At 37.8% G+C, this 16,026-nt stretch overlaps 2 protein-coding genes across 5 annotated transcripts in view; one reads left to right on the top strand and one right to left on the bottom strand.

Moving 5' to 3' along the window:
* The window catches only part of LOC134209409 (zwei Ig domain protein zig-8), a 969,833-nt gene that overhangs the window by 941,523 nt on the left and 12,284 nt on the right, over window positions 1-16,026 (top strand). The gene's annotated exons all lie outside the window — the stretch shown is intronic.
* On the bottom strand, window positions 1,839-2,660 carry LOC134214592 (uncharacterized). The gene is made up of 2 exons (XM_062693930.1): window positions 2,179-2,660; window positions 1,839-2,109 (listed from the first exon to the last, which is right to left on the bottom strand). Exons 1-2 carry the CDS (start codon window positions 2,658-2,660, stop codon window positions 1,944-1,946), a joined length of 648 nt encoding a protein of 215 aa, XP_062549914.1. The 3' UTR covers window positions 1,839-1,943.

Genomic DNA, 16,026 nt, shown 5'->3' with positions numbered 1-16,026 from the left:
TGAAAATTTTAAAAACATGTTTTGGGTAAACAAACGAGTTCGTTCTATTTTGCTCCAGATTCAAAGTAGAATAGTGATCGAAAATTTGAAATGAAACTGAATCACTACTGATTTCATTCTACATAATTGTTACCCAAATGCCATAAGGAAAATGTAACTTAATTTTACAAAAGGACAAAGATAAGTAACAGATCATTTTGGATCTATTCACCATTTTCAAAAGTATGCCCCTCCCCATAAACAACGTGGAAATATTCATCGCGCAATATCGCTCATTATTACTAACAAATTTCATATTGATTAGATCTGTTCACCATTTCGAAAAGAATTACAGATTCAAAGTGATCTGGGTGATCTCAAAGGTGATCTCTCCATTTCAATTAACATCTTAAATAAAGTCTCCAGGTAAATTTTCGACAAAATCCATGAAGATTTATTGAATCTGTAAAACTTTCCAAAATGGTCTTTTCAACAGATCTAAGCAGTATGAAAGCTGTTGATTGCAATACAAAACTGGACTTTTTAAAACCTTTTGCTAAGGTCTGTTGGAAATATTACTTTTTTAATTTAAAGTAATTTTTTTACGTTGTTATGGTGAGGGGCATTTTTCATCCATCACTTTTTTTATAGAGTTAGCCTTGGAAGATAAACGAAAATCGTGACTGCTAGATGAAAACCTTTTTTCGTTTCATCACTTTTTCACAAATTCATTGGTGCGCTGCGGTAAGAGTTGAACGCCTTAACAATAATATCTCTGGGATGCGCTGACTCTAGCAACATTTTCACGCTATCTGCATGTAGGCTAGAGTGATTCAAATTTTGAATTATTCACAAAAAACACTCACTCATATTTTTTTAGTTTTTTTGCACGAGAAAGGCACTAACACCGCTAGGTGGATTAATCAGGGTTTTTCATTTTAATATTTGTTTTTTATTATCCTCCCCCATTGGCCTTTCGGAGACCAATAGGACATAATGTTAATTAAATGTTTGTAACGGCCTTATTTTATCTGTCAAAATGAGATTAGTCTCATACTGCTGTAATCTGAAAAAGTGACATATATGCCATTTTCCAAAAATGGTGTTAACGAGAAGTACTCATCAACCTCTTTAACAAAAAAAAATGGAAAACTCTTTAACAAAAAATGGAAACCTTGCATACAAAACACCTTACGTGGGGGTGGGCGGAGGTTTAAAATGGTCAATTTTGAGGTTATGTAATTTATCCGGAGCAAGGCATCAGAGTGATACATTCATCAATGCATACGTTTGGCCGTGATTCCTTCTTCATTTACCATTCCGCCAAATGATTGTATGCTCTACGGGACACAATCGTTACGCCAAAAGAATATAAAAGGAGGATATCCTCCTCACGGGGCCCTTCTTAGCCTAGCGGTAAGATGCGCGGATATAAAACAAGACCATGCTGACCGTGGCTGGGTTCGATTCGCGTTGCCGGTCTAGGCGATCTTCGGTTTGGAAATTGTCTCGACTTCCCTGGGCATAAAAGTATCATCGTGATAGCCTCGTGATACATATACGAATGCAGAAAAGGTAACTTGGAAGTGCTAAATGAATACTAAGCAGCGAGGCGGCGTGTATAAATCAATTGTGCCTTGATCCGGGCAAATATAAATTATGAAGAAGCTATTTGTCATCCATTTATTAATTATGCCAAACAGCTTCATTTCTGATTTAATTCAAATTACCCTCCTTTTAATATTGTTATGTTTGGCTATTTGACCAAATCGCGAGAGATTGAAATTAGGCGTTGTTATTCAGGCGTTTTCGGTGTTTGTAATTCAGGTTAATGAAATTCTGGCGAGAGTAATTCGGTTGTTGAATCCATGTATTTGGTTGTCAATTAACAGGACAAGGCTCTAGCGTGCAATTGTTTATTTCCATGATCATTCAGTTCAATCTGTCCAATCAACATTCAAGTACTAATTGAGCTCAATATTCGAGAACGGGGTTACAATAGTACTAAGTGCATCAAGCAGACCATGTCCGAATTGACATTCTTTGTACACTCCTGAGCAACTTACTCCATTCATTCCATACTTCCGAGCCATGAGGTACTCTTCGTCAAGTTTATCGTCTTCGGTTGGTCTACAATTTAACAAACATATTTTAGGCAATCAATTATTCAGTTCCATTCCCAGTTGCATTGCTACTCACGTGAAAATCAAATCTATCATTTCCCCGAGCAATCCGTTATGCGACAACGGCGCCTCAGCTATATCACAAATTGTCTTCAATATACAGTTTCGGCCGTTTTTGCCTTGAGTGTCCAAGACATTTTCCAATACGCGAAACAGCTGCGGTCGGCTATCGTCTTCGAAGTCGTTATTCAACCGGTTCGTGAAAATGTCCTCTGGGACCGGCCAAATAATACTTTCCAGGAGTCGATAGTTGCCCTGAAGATTCACGCCTCCGTTCAAACCTCTTTTCAGCTTGTGATTGAAAGCGACCGGAATGGCCACACCGAAAATCGTTTTCAGTAGTCCTCCGTTGACGGGAAAGGATAGAAACCGTTTTTGGCGCGACTCGGCATCACAGTGCGGCAGTGATGCATCCGTTTCGTTACAGTTTGCACTGCATGTCGAAACGAGAAACACCACGAACAAAAATATGGAGATAATTTGCGATGAGGAGCACATCCCGCGGGTAAATTATTAGTCAACGTTCAGACGTAGAATGATGTCGAGGCGAAGACAACGGATATATGTATAAAGCTGACAACATTTCACACTTCAGTTCCTATAAATGGTTCGGTGATCTCCCAAATAGTGCATGCATTTGACATGAGGTATAGTCATGAGATGAGATACAGTCAATCCCGTAATTGAACGAGAACCATCCACGAGATGAATTGAATGAATCGTGAAAATTTATTAAATCAGATCGATAATACAAAACTCATCTCAGGCTTTCATGAACGTGTACGTCAAGGGTTTGCTTTTCGGCATCGGTCAATTTTATCAATGGTGTACGCTTTATTTTGGGACTGACTGCATTTATTTCATTCCTGTTTGTTCTTCTCATTTTTCAAACTTTGGTTCACTGGTAAGTTCCTATTCACATGTTGGAATCATGCCTATTACATTGTGCTAATTGATACCTCCCGAAACAGATACCTCTTTTTTGGCAGTGGAAAGTTACACAAGGGGCTGTTGACAAATTACATAACGCAGAGTAGGGAAATTTTGAACCCCCCCTCCTCGTGATATTTTTTTGTAAGGATGACTTAATGTATTTGTATGGATCGAAATGCTTTATTTGACTTAACTCCCTACAGCGTTACGCGATTTGTGAACAGTCCATGAGACGTTTACATTTTACATGTACCGGAAGGCTATCATTTCACACCAAAATCGAACTTGTTATAGAAGTCTCGGAGACCCATGATGTTATATATCAATCGACTCAACTCGTCGAGCTGACCAAATGTCAGTCTGTCCGTGTGTATGTGTGTGTGTGCACACGAAAACCGAAAAACTTTAGCCACTTTTTCATATAGTAATTCTTAACCGATTTTCTCGCAACAAGTTGCATTCGATAGGGGATAAAGCCTTTTTGTCCACTATTGGATTTGATAACGATCGACCATTGCGCTTGAAAGTTATTAAGAAAATAGAAGCGAACTATATGAGCGCCATATAAGGTTGATGTCTTGGCTAAATGCGAGAAAGGCAGTATCACCACTCGGTGAATTAAGTTGGGTTTTTTTTAATCTAACACTTGAGCTCAAAAGTCTGTCTTTCAAATCATAATTGTTATTTTATTTAATTTATTTAGCTTACTACTAAACAGTAAACACTGAAGCAACTACGGGCATACCTCGATAGTATGTACAGTAGACCTCTTCATGTTTTCAAAAAGTATCAAAAATTCAATCGGTCAGCCCAGAATCACAATTCTTATGCTAAAATAAGTCTCCTGTCAAATTTTCAGCTAATTCGGATAAAATTTCGAGGTGGCTCAAGTCGATTTAGTGTTTTTGGGCTATTTTCAATTTTGGAAAAAATCTAACAAGTGATATAAACGTCGAAAACTATCGCAACAACCTCTATACGGAAGCTTTTGGTGTGCTCTACAAGTCTTGTGAACATTGCGATTCATTTCGTTCACGTTTTGTCCATGTTAAAGTGATTTTTAAGCTTTTAAGTGCATAAAAATACTGTTTCCCCTAAAAGTCGTTGTTCTACAAAATTCTTGAGTTTATGACAAATAATTGTTAATTTATTATATTATTATTTCTCTTTTTTCCCTGGTAATTTGAGTAATATAATTGCCCATGTGTGATTTATCGTTAAATTCTTAAAAATCAGAAGCTGAACATTTGTCAAAAATTTGCACGCTGAGATTTTTTCGAACAAGTTGTTCAAACAAAGAAGCTTCGATTTCACTTGTTACTACGATGCACTCAATGTGAAAAGCATGCAGACATATGGTGAAATTAACAAAATTTGGAAGTCATTTGTTGTAATCATCAAATATCATATGATTTGATTTATGTTTTGTTCGTACAACTTGCTTGAAGAAATCCTAGCGTGCAAATTTATGACAAATATTCAGCTTCTGATTTTTAAGAATTTAACGGTAAATCGCACATGGGCAATTATATTACTCAAATTTCCAAGGAAAAAAGAGGAATAATAATATAATAAATTTACAATCATTTGTCATAAACTCAGGAATTTTGTAGAACAACGACTTTTAGGGGAAACAGTATTTTTATGCACTTAAAAGCTTAAAAATCACTTTAACATGGACAAAACGTGAACGAAATGAATCGCAATGTTCACAAAACTTGTAGAGCACACCAAAAGCTTCCGTATAGAGGTTGTTGCGATAGTTTTTGACGTTTATATCACTTGTTAGATTTTTTCCAAAATTGAAAATAGCCCAAAAACACTAAATCGACTTGAGCCACCTCGAAATTTTATCCGAATTAGCTGAAAATTTGACAGGAGACTTATTTTAGCATAAGAATTGTGATTCTGGGCTGACCGGTTGAATTTCTGATACTTTTTGAAAACATGAAGAGGTCTAATGTACAGTCTAGACTGGCCCAAAATGCATGAAATTCTGAATTTCAAACCTTGCACCCTTAAATGACAGTTTCGGGATCCCAGAAGCTCCCCTGAAAATTTCAGCTCATTCGGTCCAGTGGTTGGCGTGCGCAAATGGCTCAAAGTTTGTATGGGAAAAGTGATATAAATGCATGGAGAAACGCAACCGTTTCAGCTTTTTGCTTCTAAGTGGCGCTTTGTCGACGGATTCCTGTTGTGGACAAAATGTAGAACCTTTTTTATATAAGGAAGCGACTGGTGAAGACCGGATGTAAATCCCTTTGAAATTGGCCAAGTTATAAGCATCCAAAGTCGAGGGTTTCGAGCGTATCCCCCAGGGGTGTTTAAAATGAGAGCAACGTACCACCGACCATTGCGGCGGCGATGCAGGCGTGTTCGGTGCCGTGCGACATTAAATACATGATTATCACGCAATCTCGCGAATTTGGGTCCGATTGGTAAATACTTTCCGTACTCTGTACAGTAGTGTAGCTAGAAAGGGAGGGGGTGAATAAGGGGGGGCAAGGGGGAGGATCTTTTTTTTTAGTAGAAAAACACATCCGGGTTATTGTGCGATGTTTAGTCTCGCAATTTTCTGGCGTCGTTTTATCTTCGAGCTAGCACGCTAAAAAAAATTTACTCAAAATTGACATAAATTGAAGAACTCAAAATTTGGTCAAGTTTGGTTTATGCTATAGTTTAGAGTTCAATTTTCGAAGCGTGAATGTAAATACACGAAACAAATTAAGTACTTCTTCCATTTATTTTGTTAGCCTCAAATGAAAATATACAGCCATCCAGTTCCAACATTATTGATATGATCCCTCAAAATTACCTTATATTTGGTAGGATCGTTCCTCTTAGAACAATATTGGACCCATTTTATTATCCCCTTTATGGTGACCAATTTCAATATAGTGTATTCAGAAAAATCGATCATTTCAGGAATTTTAATTTTTCATAAAGTTGTAACTCCCAAATCATTAGGCCTATTTGTTGTATTAACAAATCAAAGGTATACCTCGATATAACGTAACTAATTTTTCACTCTTCAAATCGTTGTATCTCCAAAACCACTGGTCCTACAAGACAAATGTGCTTCTTGCTTTTGTGAAGTGATATTTGATCGTGCAAGTGAAATACATAATTGAAAGTTTTAAAGGTGTAAAGTTGCCTTCAAACGGTGATGTGCTTGGTCGGATGCGTTTTATAATGAAAAATCAACACTTGAGTATAAAACCAGCTGCTAAAACTGCAGTAACTGAACTTCAAATTTTTTGGGAGAAATATAGAATTCCTCTAATGCAACACTACAATGCTGTTGTTAAGCTTCTAAAATTATTTAACAAAATGCGAGCAATTATCAAACAATCTTCTCACGCGGGAGATAAACAGAAAGAGCAAGAGTCTAGTTTCATTAATAATTTGGATCGATTGTTTGACATTGCTCGACGAAATGCATTAAATTTGATTAAAAACGATAAGGATAAACAGTTCCTTATTCTGCAAAGGGAAGTTGGAAGGCCTGGATCTGCCTTTGCGAGAGTTAAAAAAGGCAAAATCGAAGAAGAACCAACAACGGAACCAGAGCCTTCCTTGGAATCTCAATCAGCTACCAGCGTTTTTATTATTGATGGAGGAGGTAAGAATATAATCAAATAAGATGGTAACTTCTACTATACGTCAATATTGTTATGTCTTGCTTCCAGATGAGAAACCCTCCACTAGTAGAGCGTTTTTCGAGCGAAGTAAATAAAAAATAATGACTCCTATACTAGCTGCCATCGATAAGTTGACTTCTTGTACGCTTTCGGATTTTGTTTCTCAAAATATGATGAATTTTTTTGAAATTTCTGGAATATCTGCAAATTTTCTCAAAGAAGATCCTAGTATATGGGATGTATTGGAAGAATTGGTTGAAAGTAGAAATAAAATTAAATCATTTTTGGTAGTGAATGACTGTGCTGAAAGAGGAGTTAAACTAGTTCAAGATTTTTGTGGAAAACTGACAAAAAATGAAGATCCTCCGGGAATCAATATCTTCTCAAAGTTGTTCAACAGCATAGGCAAAATTTTCCAGGTTGCACTCGCTCTGTTATAAAGGAAGGCCTAGCAGTTGAAATGAATAATTAATATAGGTACAAGTGTTGTTTGTTGATAACTTTGTAGTTTTATACAGTTAATAAATTATGCTATAAACATTAAAACTGTTGTTTGAAAAATATATAACTTATATAATATCCCAGGTCTCTCTGTCTTTCTGTCCTTCTGTCCCTCTGTCTGTAACGATTATATCATATCGTTCTAAAATTGATGCAACGGGCATCACGATGTCCGAAAACAACTCGTTACAAATATTTCATGAATTTTGTCTGCCCTAAAAACTTCAGCTCGTTGGCTTCAGTGGTAAGTCACCCCCTCCCTCTCTAGCTACACTACTGTACAGAGCACGGAAAGTATTTACCAATCGGATAAAAATTCGCGAGATTGCGTGATAATCCTGCATTTAATTTCGCACGGCATCGAATACGCCTGCATCGCCGCCCCAATGGCCGGTGGTACGTTGCTCTCATTTTAAACACCCCTGGGGGACACGCTCGACACCCTCGACTTTGGATGCTTATAACTTGGCCAATTTCAAAGGGATTTACATCCGGTCTTCACCAGTCGCTTCCTTATATAAAAAAGGTTCTACATTTTGTCCACAACAGGAATCCGTCGACTACAGCGCCACCTAGTAGCAAAAAACTGAAACGGTTGCGTTTCCTCATACATTTGGATCACTTTTCCCATACAAACTTTGAGCCATTTGCGCACGCCAACCACTGGACCGAATAAGCTGAAATTTTCAGGGGAGCTTCTGGGACCCCCAAACTGTCATTTAAGGGTGCAAGGTTTGAAATTCCAGACTTTTCACTTTTTCCATATAAGCTTGGGCCACTCTAATGTACACCGGCGTCGAATTTTTGTTTGCCTTTTTGTTTATTTAGAAGTAAAAGAATGTTTACAAAACCAACCGGAAGCCAATATTCCCATAGAAGGCTCTATACTCTAAGTTTATTTGTAAACTCAATTGGTAGTGTTTACTAAGAAGCGGTACCCAGCTCAACTGAAACTAAAGCTGTTGAATGATGACATCAATCAATCTTTATCTTCTAAATACCTTGGGGTCTGGTTTGATTCCAAATGTACCTGGAAAACCCATTTTGATTATTTGTTAGAGAAATGCCGAAAAAGGATCCATTTTCTCCGTTCTATCTCCGGAACTTGGTGGGGCGCTCACCCGGAAGACCTCATCAAACTATATAAAACGACTATTCTCTCTGTTTTAGAGTACGGCTCTTTCTGCTTCCTCTCAGCAGCTGAGTGCCACCTAATCAAATTGGAACGAATTCAATATCGTTGTTTGCGTATTGCTCTTGGCTGTATGCATTCAACGCATAACATGAGCCTGGAGGTGCTTGCTGGAGTCACTCCTTTAAAGCACCGTTACTGGGAGCTCTCACTTAGAATACTGATCAAATGTGGAACAAGTAACACACTTGGATTAGAAAACTTCGATAATATGCTTGAACTGATTCGTCAGTCAAGATTCCTGAGAGTCTACCTCAACTACATATCGTCAGATCTTTGTCTTCCATGTTATAACCCACCTCGAGTTAACTTCATCAACGACAGTTCCTCCATTGAATACGATCTGTCCATGAAACACGCTATTCAAGGAATACCAGATCATCTTCGACAAATATCTATTCCCTCCATTTTTTCTGAAAAATATGAACATGTCAATTGCAACAACAGATATTTCACTGATGGTTCTCGCATCAACGGATCCACTGGCTTCGGTGTCTTCAATGTAAATTCAACCACCTTCCGAAAACTTCAGGAACCGTGTTCGGTTTATGTTGCTGAGCTGGCAGCAATTAATTTCGCTTTGGGGATAATTTCCGATCAGCCCGTAGACCATTATTTCATCTTCTCGGATAGGCTTAGTTCTATCGAGGCACTCCGGTCGATGAAACCTGTTAAGCACGCATCTTACTTTCTTACAACTATAAGAGAGCAGATGCGTGATTTGGTCGAAAGATCATTCAAGATTACCTTTGAATGGGTCCCATCACATTGCCTAATCTATGGCAATGAGAAGGCGGACTCGCTAGCGAAGGTGGGCGCACAGGAAGGTAAAGTTTTTGATAGACAAATCTCGAACAACAAGTTTTTCCCATTAGTCCGTCAGAGTACTCTTCAAAATTGGCAAATGATTTGGTCACACAATGAACTTGGACGGTGGCTGTTTTCCATAGTTCCTAAAGTTTCTGCGCGAGCGTGGTTCAGAGGTGAAGACTTAAGCCGAGGGTTCATTTTTTTACGCTATTTTTTTACGAAATATTGTATTTTAATGCTTTGGAATATTTCGTTTTTAGGGGTAATTTTTAAAGGTAATATCGTACATAAAGTATGAAGGTAACAAGAAAACTGATTCGAAGATGTAAAAAGGGATTTTTCTTAATTATTTTAATTTATTTAATTATCTTCTTTAAAATCGTTTTCATATTTACTCCAAGAAATTTGGATAAACTTTCATATACTGATAAACTTTGCTCGAAAAATTGAGCTAATGTCTATCGATAAAGTATTTAAATCTAAGTTGATCTCTAACTAAAAGTTTTGCAAAAATGCAAAAATTTTGAGAATTCCGACAGGATTTTCCGGAAGAACTCTATAAAAAAATTTCAGAGGAATTTCAAGGGGAAATTTTGGATACAATTCCGCAAGACTTTTGACGAAATTTTCGGAAGAATGACTGAAAAAGAAATCCCTGAACATTTTTCCTGGAGAGTTCTTGGAGGAATTTTCGGAAGAGCTCCCGGGGCGTGAGTAGAAGGTGGCCATCGAGGGTTTTCACGTGAGCTTCTTAAAAAAATCAAAGGAAGTTTATGGAAAGACCTAGAAGTAATTAATGAAGAAATCTTGGTGGAATTTCTGGAGTAACTTCAGAGAAAATGCCAGAAGGAGTTTACTCGGAAATTTCTGATAAATTTTCAGGTAGAAGTTCTGGAAAAGGAGATGTGGATATTTCTAAAGGAATCACCAAGTGAATTGCTGATGAAATCACCAATAACACAGAGGAATTTTTGGGTATATTCTAATGAATTGAAGAAGAGATACTTGACAATAATTTAAGCTGGATGTTCGGAGGAATTTTTGAAAGAATTCACAGAAAAAAATGTCTGGAGAAATTTGACTACGTCACTCATTTGAGCACTAGTCACATTTTTGGAGGAACTTCCAAAGAAATTTTTGGAGGAACTTCCGAAAGAACTTCTGGAGTAGCTTCCGGAGGAATTTCTGGAGGAACTTCCAGAGAAATTTCTAAAGGGCCAAACAGAGGAATAACTGGAAGAACTTCCGGAGGAATTCCTGGAAGTTCTTCCGGAGGAACTCCTAGAGGAACTTCTGGTGGAACTGCTGGGAGAACTTCCGGAGGAATTCCTGGAAGAACTCCTAGAGAAATTCCTGGAGGAATTTTCAAAGGAATTTCTGGAAGGACTTCCGGAGGAATACCTCGTAGAACTTGCGGAAGAATTCCTGGAGGAACATGCGGAGGAATTTACGAAGGAAATCCTGGAGGAAAATCCGCTAAAATTCCGGAAAATTCCTAATACCCGAAATTCATTCACGCCTACTCACGCCGAAAATGATCTATCGCGCCACCGCGAATTTGCGTATTTTTGTTATCCAAACAACTTTCTAGAAGATGGTAAAAATGCTTGAAACATAGGAAAAAAGTTATGCCAAAAAACTGATTTCAGGGACCTGCCACAGAAAATATAACATATCTCGTACATAGGTATGGGGGTCTTTGGCAAAGTGGCTTGAAATACCGTCCGGTACAACTTTCCTGAAGACACTAACCTAATATCTAGTTTCGATGGTTAGGCAAAATTTTTATCTCACTTTTAGGTGGATTGATCATTTTACAGATTTTCTCAAAAAAGCAACACTGTGCTATGTCGTTGGTTTGCTCGGTCCCTTTAATCGACGTACATTTTTGCTTTATACACCTTGATAACTGTGTGGCTTCAAATGGCTGGAGCGAAATGTGATGATAGCAGCTTTCCGTCAGTGCGTGTGCAGTGCACGCCACCAAGATCTGACAAGAAGAGGACGAGTCGTGTTAGCCGTGCGGTAAGACGCGCGGCTACAAAGCAAGACCATGCTGAGGGTGGCTGGGTTCGATTCCCGGTGCCGGTCTGGGCAATTTTCGGATTGGAAATCGTCTCGACTTCCCTGGGCATAAAAGTATCATCGTGTTAGCCTCATGATATACGAATGCAAAAATGGTAACTTGGCTTAGAAACCTCGCAGTTAATAACTGTGGAAGTGCTTAATGAACACTAAGCTGCGAGGCGGCTCTGTCCCAGTGTGGGGATGAAATGCCAATAAGAAGAAGAAGAAGGACGAGTCATGGCTTGCTACTCACCGATTGACACGATGAGGTGTTAATGTATAATCACACGCTGATGGTAACTTAATCAAGCCCCACAATAATCCCCTATCTCGATATCTCTCTATCTCGCTGCGTTCTGCACTCCAAATAATCTGAACGTTGTTTCCACCAGAATTTTTAGGTTCATTTTACGTGCACACGTAACTTCAAATACTTCAGAAAAACCAGGTGAAACTTACGTGTCCGGTGAATTCTATCTGAAACTCAAATCAGGTAAAAGGTAAAAGTAACGTAACAGGTGAAAGTTACGTGAAAAAATCTACGTGTTTTTTTCTGGTGGAAACAATGTGTAATTTTTTTTTTTGTGTGGTCATATTTTGTTCAGGATTCTGTCTCCCAATGCACTATGGTTTTGGCGTAAAATGCATCTTGCCTCATAAATCTGTATCCTGGACCATAGTACAATGAAAATTCGAAACAAGAAATGCCATTTGTGTTGCTGTCGTTTTTCATAACAACTAGCTCTTTTCGATCTAGTACCCATATCAATTTTCCTTCCATTCTTAGGGCCGATGCCCTCGTAGCGTTTTTTCAACGTTGCGTGCACGTGGCGTTGAAAAAACGCAGGTGTGCAGCGGTGACGCTGCGTTACCGCTTTTTCCTGATGCACATCTGCGTCCTTTTAACGCCGTGTGCACGCAGCGTTGAAAAGACGCTACGTGGACATCGGGCCATAGATGTTTTACAGAAAAAAAAATATTTATTTTACGGCTACGCAGTCTTTAATTGTAGAAACGAGTTTATTCGTTGCCCAACGTTTCGACACGAGTAACGAATAAACTCGTTTCTACAATTAAAGGCTGCGTAGACGTAAAATAAATATAAAAGTTACAGTCGACCCTGCATTAATAGAAAAAAATAATTAAAAATAAACAGCGCGTTAAACTTCACACGCAAAAATTTACACTATTCTACGCTGTAATAGTCCTCTTGCTAACAAGATTGCTTACAACTTGAATGAAATATTGACGATTCACGTTAAATATTGTATACATTTAGACTATATCTCGTGTGGAATTACACTAATAATGGCGTTCAATGACTTTTGGCGTAAACTTCGGTGGATTTTTCTATCTGTGTAGATTTCAGATTGTCAATTTTACGCGCTGTTTATTTTTTATTATTTTTTACTGTGTACCATAGTTGCTCAAGCTCCGTTAGACAGAATCCTAAGATTGAAGCGTAAATTCATTCGGAAATTTCAGAGGAATATTTTCGGAAGTTTGTCTGGAAAATCCTCCATCAATTTTTGCAGCAAGTTTCTCCAAGAGTTGACATTTTGACATTTTTAGCGCCATTTTATACGCAATTTTTCGGCAGGAATGTCTGTGTTGTAGAATTTCAGTCAATATACCCGAGAAGATTTGCGAAATATCCTGCAGAAATTCATCATGCTTGCGAAGATTCATCCCGACAACTCCCGCGGTGAATGCTCCTGGGATTCTCGCGGAAATTATCCTGGAAATGTTTGCAGAAATCCAACTCCTCATGAAACTTCTGCAAAAGTCGGCCCAAAATAGTCTGCGGATGGTTTTTCGAGAACATCTGTGAAAATTCTTCCGGGTAATCTTGCAAAAGTTCCCTGGGAATTAATGTGGAAATTCATTAGGTCTTAAATTTAAGAAAATTCATCAAAAACAACCAATCTTTTCAATATTTCCAATATTTCTGCTGACATTGATTGATCAATTCCTGTGGATAGCCTTCCTGGAATTATTTCGTAAATTCAAAACGGCATTGCCGCGGATTTTTCATAGTAGTTACTGTAGTCAGCACGTTCCGTGGCAATTCCTTCAAAAAGTTCATATTTTTTTGAATTTTAAATGCTGCAGAAATTCAATTTTTTTTACTAGATTTTTCATAAAATACTTTTTTAGAAGGTTTAATAATTTCAGGTGAGTACTCTTGCAAAAATAACATTAAAAAAATGCTCTCGAAATTTTTGCGTTTTTTTTTTCAGATAGGGGAACGGTTCGCCACTTCATCTCATAGCTCCTATTTCCATCGCATTAAAAACAAAGAAATGGAAAGGAATTTGGTTGGTTTATTATTTTTGGGATTTTTTTCAGCAGTGAGCACGCATGTTGACAAAAAGAAGCGACGAATTTGGTGCCGTATTTCTTTGTTTAGCGATGAGATTGATATATGTACAGTGAGATTGAGATCGGAACAGTTCCCCTATATCTTTTAAAAGTCACATTTTAATGTTTGGACGAATTTCTGCGGAAGCATTTACTGACAAATATTTCGGAATTACGACGATATTGCCGAGATAAAAACAAGTTTTGATGTCATTCAACAGACATGTTTTGTATGCGTCATATTTAAGAAGAGTATGAAAACTACAACAAGTAGCTTCTCTGTTTCCTCAAAATATTTGTTCCTGTCCGTATTCTCTCGCTGATTATTCGTTGCTTGATTTTCTTAGGCTGGCTTACAGGGTCTGACACCAAGCTTCTAAATTTTCGGTGGACCATGGTGCACAATTTTGCATTGAGTCCCTAGGTGGCACTCGAACGATGGTCAACCGCTCATAACATGAGTAACAGACGCTCGATCAGATTTGCCCAGGAGAGATGCAAACCCTGTCCCTGGCAGCATACGATCATAGTTCCCACCGGGGTTGGTTACCCGATCTTCACTATTAAGGTTGCTCGTATCCCGGCCACGAGGATGTGGGGATAGGAGTTGCTGGGTGAGCGGCTAAAACTGCGAGATGGAGTCTATTTTATAACTTCAGGTACGCGAAATACCAATGGTACGCATTACCCCACATTTGCTTTTCCAACGAGCTTAATTTGTTTTTAATAAATTGCAACAAAATTCGTTCAATCATATACGTGGAATTACGCCAATAACTAGATTCAGTAGGTCAAGATACTGTATAGCATCAAATTATTCCATTATCATTACCTACATAATAATAATCATCAAACTATAGTGCTACTTAATGGAAAATTTTCTAAATTCCTTACTGACTACAGGGTGGTGAATGGATTTGATAACATAACCAACACTTAAAACTTTACCATTAGCGATGAGAGACGAAGCATTCGGAATTTCGCAGAACAAGAAACCAAGGGTGCACATCACTCGGAGGGCACCATACATATTTGGCATACAAATTATAACAACGAGGATGGTTCTCCTAGGCTACGATATGAGAGCAAGCTGAGTGGAGTGCTGCTTGTTTGAGCAAATGAAAGCATTCGCAAATTAGCGGAATGAGTTACGTACATACTTGGCATCGCAGCTTGATATCTGCAGTTGGATAATGTTAAAGTTGAATAAGATTCAATTTTATGCACAAATAATTCAAGAACGGAATTTAGAACAAGGGAACGATGTTAAATTAAGATGGATGACTATTAATGCTTCAAGTGGCACGAACTACTACAGGAGAGCACATCCGGGAAATGTTGCTAAGCGCAGCCAATATGAACTTATTCTTCAGCAAAAGAAGATAAGTTAAGATACAATTTCGAGTCCTAATATAAACGTTTACGACTATCGAGCAAGATGAAATATAAAATTAGATCAGTGATCTATGATAAATTAGAAATAAAACAATGACTGATATGATTTTGAGGATGAGGACAAAAGAGACGCTTGTTTGTCTTGGATCAAATATCGTTAAAAAATCGATTGCAGTTTAAATTTATACCTTCACTCCGCAGTCTAATCGCTTTTTCTTGGTGTGGTATGATCTCAACTTTAATTTGGCCCGACTGTGGCCCCTGTTGCTCACCAGTCATCAAACGAGAATATCTTGAAGGATTTTTCCATTCGTTTGAAATATCTTTTGTGTAACCTAACTGGCAAGCGTTGCTGGAATAAAACTCCTCCAATCAATCTCGAGCTGTTTGTGTTGAGACCAGAATTATTACTTGCCTAAATGTATTTTCCTGAAAACCGGTGGAAATGAAAGCTTCGAAACAACAATGCCGTAAGCGATTCCGCACAGAGCGAGTGAAGATAAGGGCTCTTTCTATAATTTTATGGCTTCTATCGTTGGGAGAAGAGTTAGTCGTTAGATGAATAAGCCTCGAGGTGTTTCCGAATTGAATTCAATGGAATAGCTCTTTAAATGTATAAAGAAGAATAAATACTGTGACATTGGATAAATTATATTTTGAGGATGAAGTTTGAATATAGAAGGTTTCGACGAAATCAAAATTTTATTTTCTGGATACCTTTTGCTTTTTCAGGGAATTGCTGTATGGATAACAGTTTGAGATAATATAAGTTTCTTACGAATACAAAAATACTCGTATGTGGAACAATTTTATTTAGTATTTCCTGATTTTTTTTTCAGAGATATTCATCTGTTTATTATTTTGATTAGATCATACATAAGTAATTCATTACTACTCATTTGTCTCATCATGTATCCATTTTACTAATTCAATCTATATATCACGTAACCAGATATCCGCCGTT

The sequence above is a fragment of the Armigeres subalbatus genome, chromosome 2 (assembly GCF_024139115.2).
Source record: "Armigeres subalbatus isolate Guangzhou_Male chromosome 2, GZ_Asu_2, whole genome shotgun sequence".
In the NCBI taxonomy this organism is placed as follows: domain Eukaryota; kingdom Metazoa; phylum Arthropoda; class Insecta; order Diptera; family Culicidae; genus Armigeres; species Armigeres subalbatus.
This window is presented reverse-complemented; position numbering and strand designations above follow the sequence as displayed.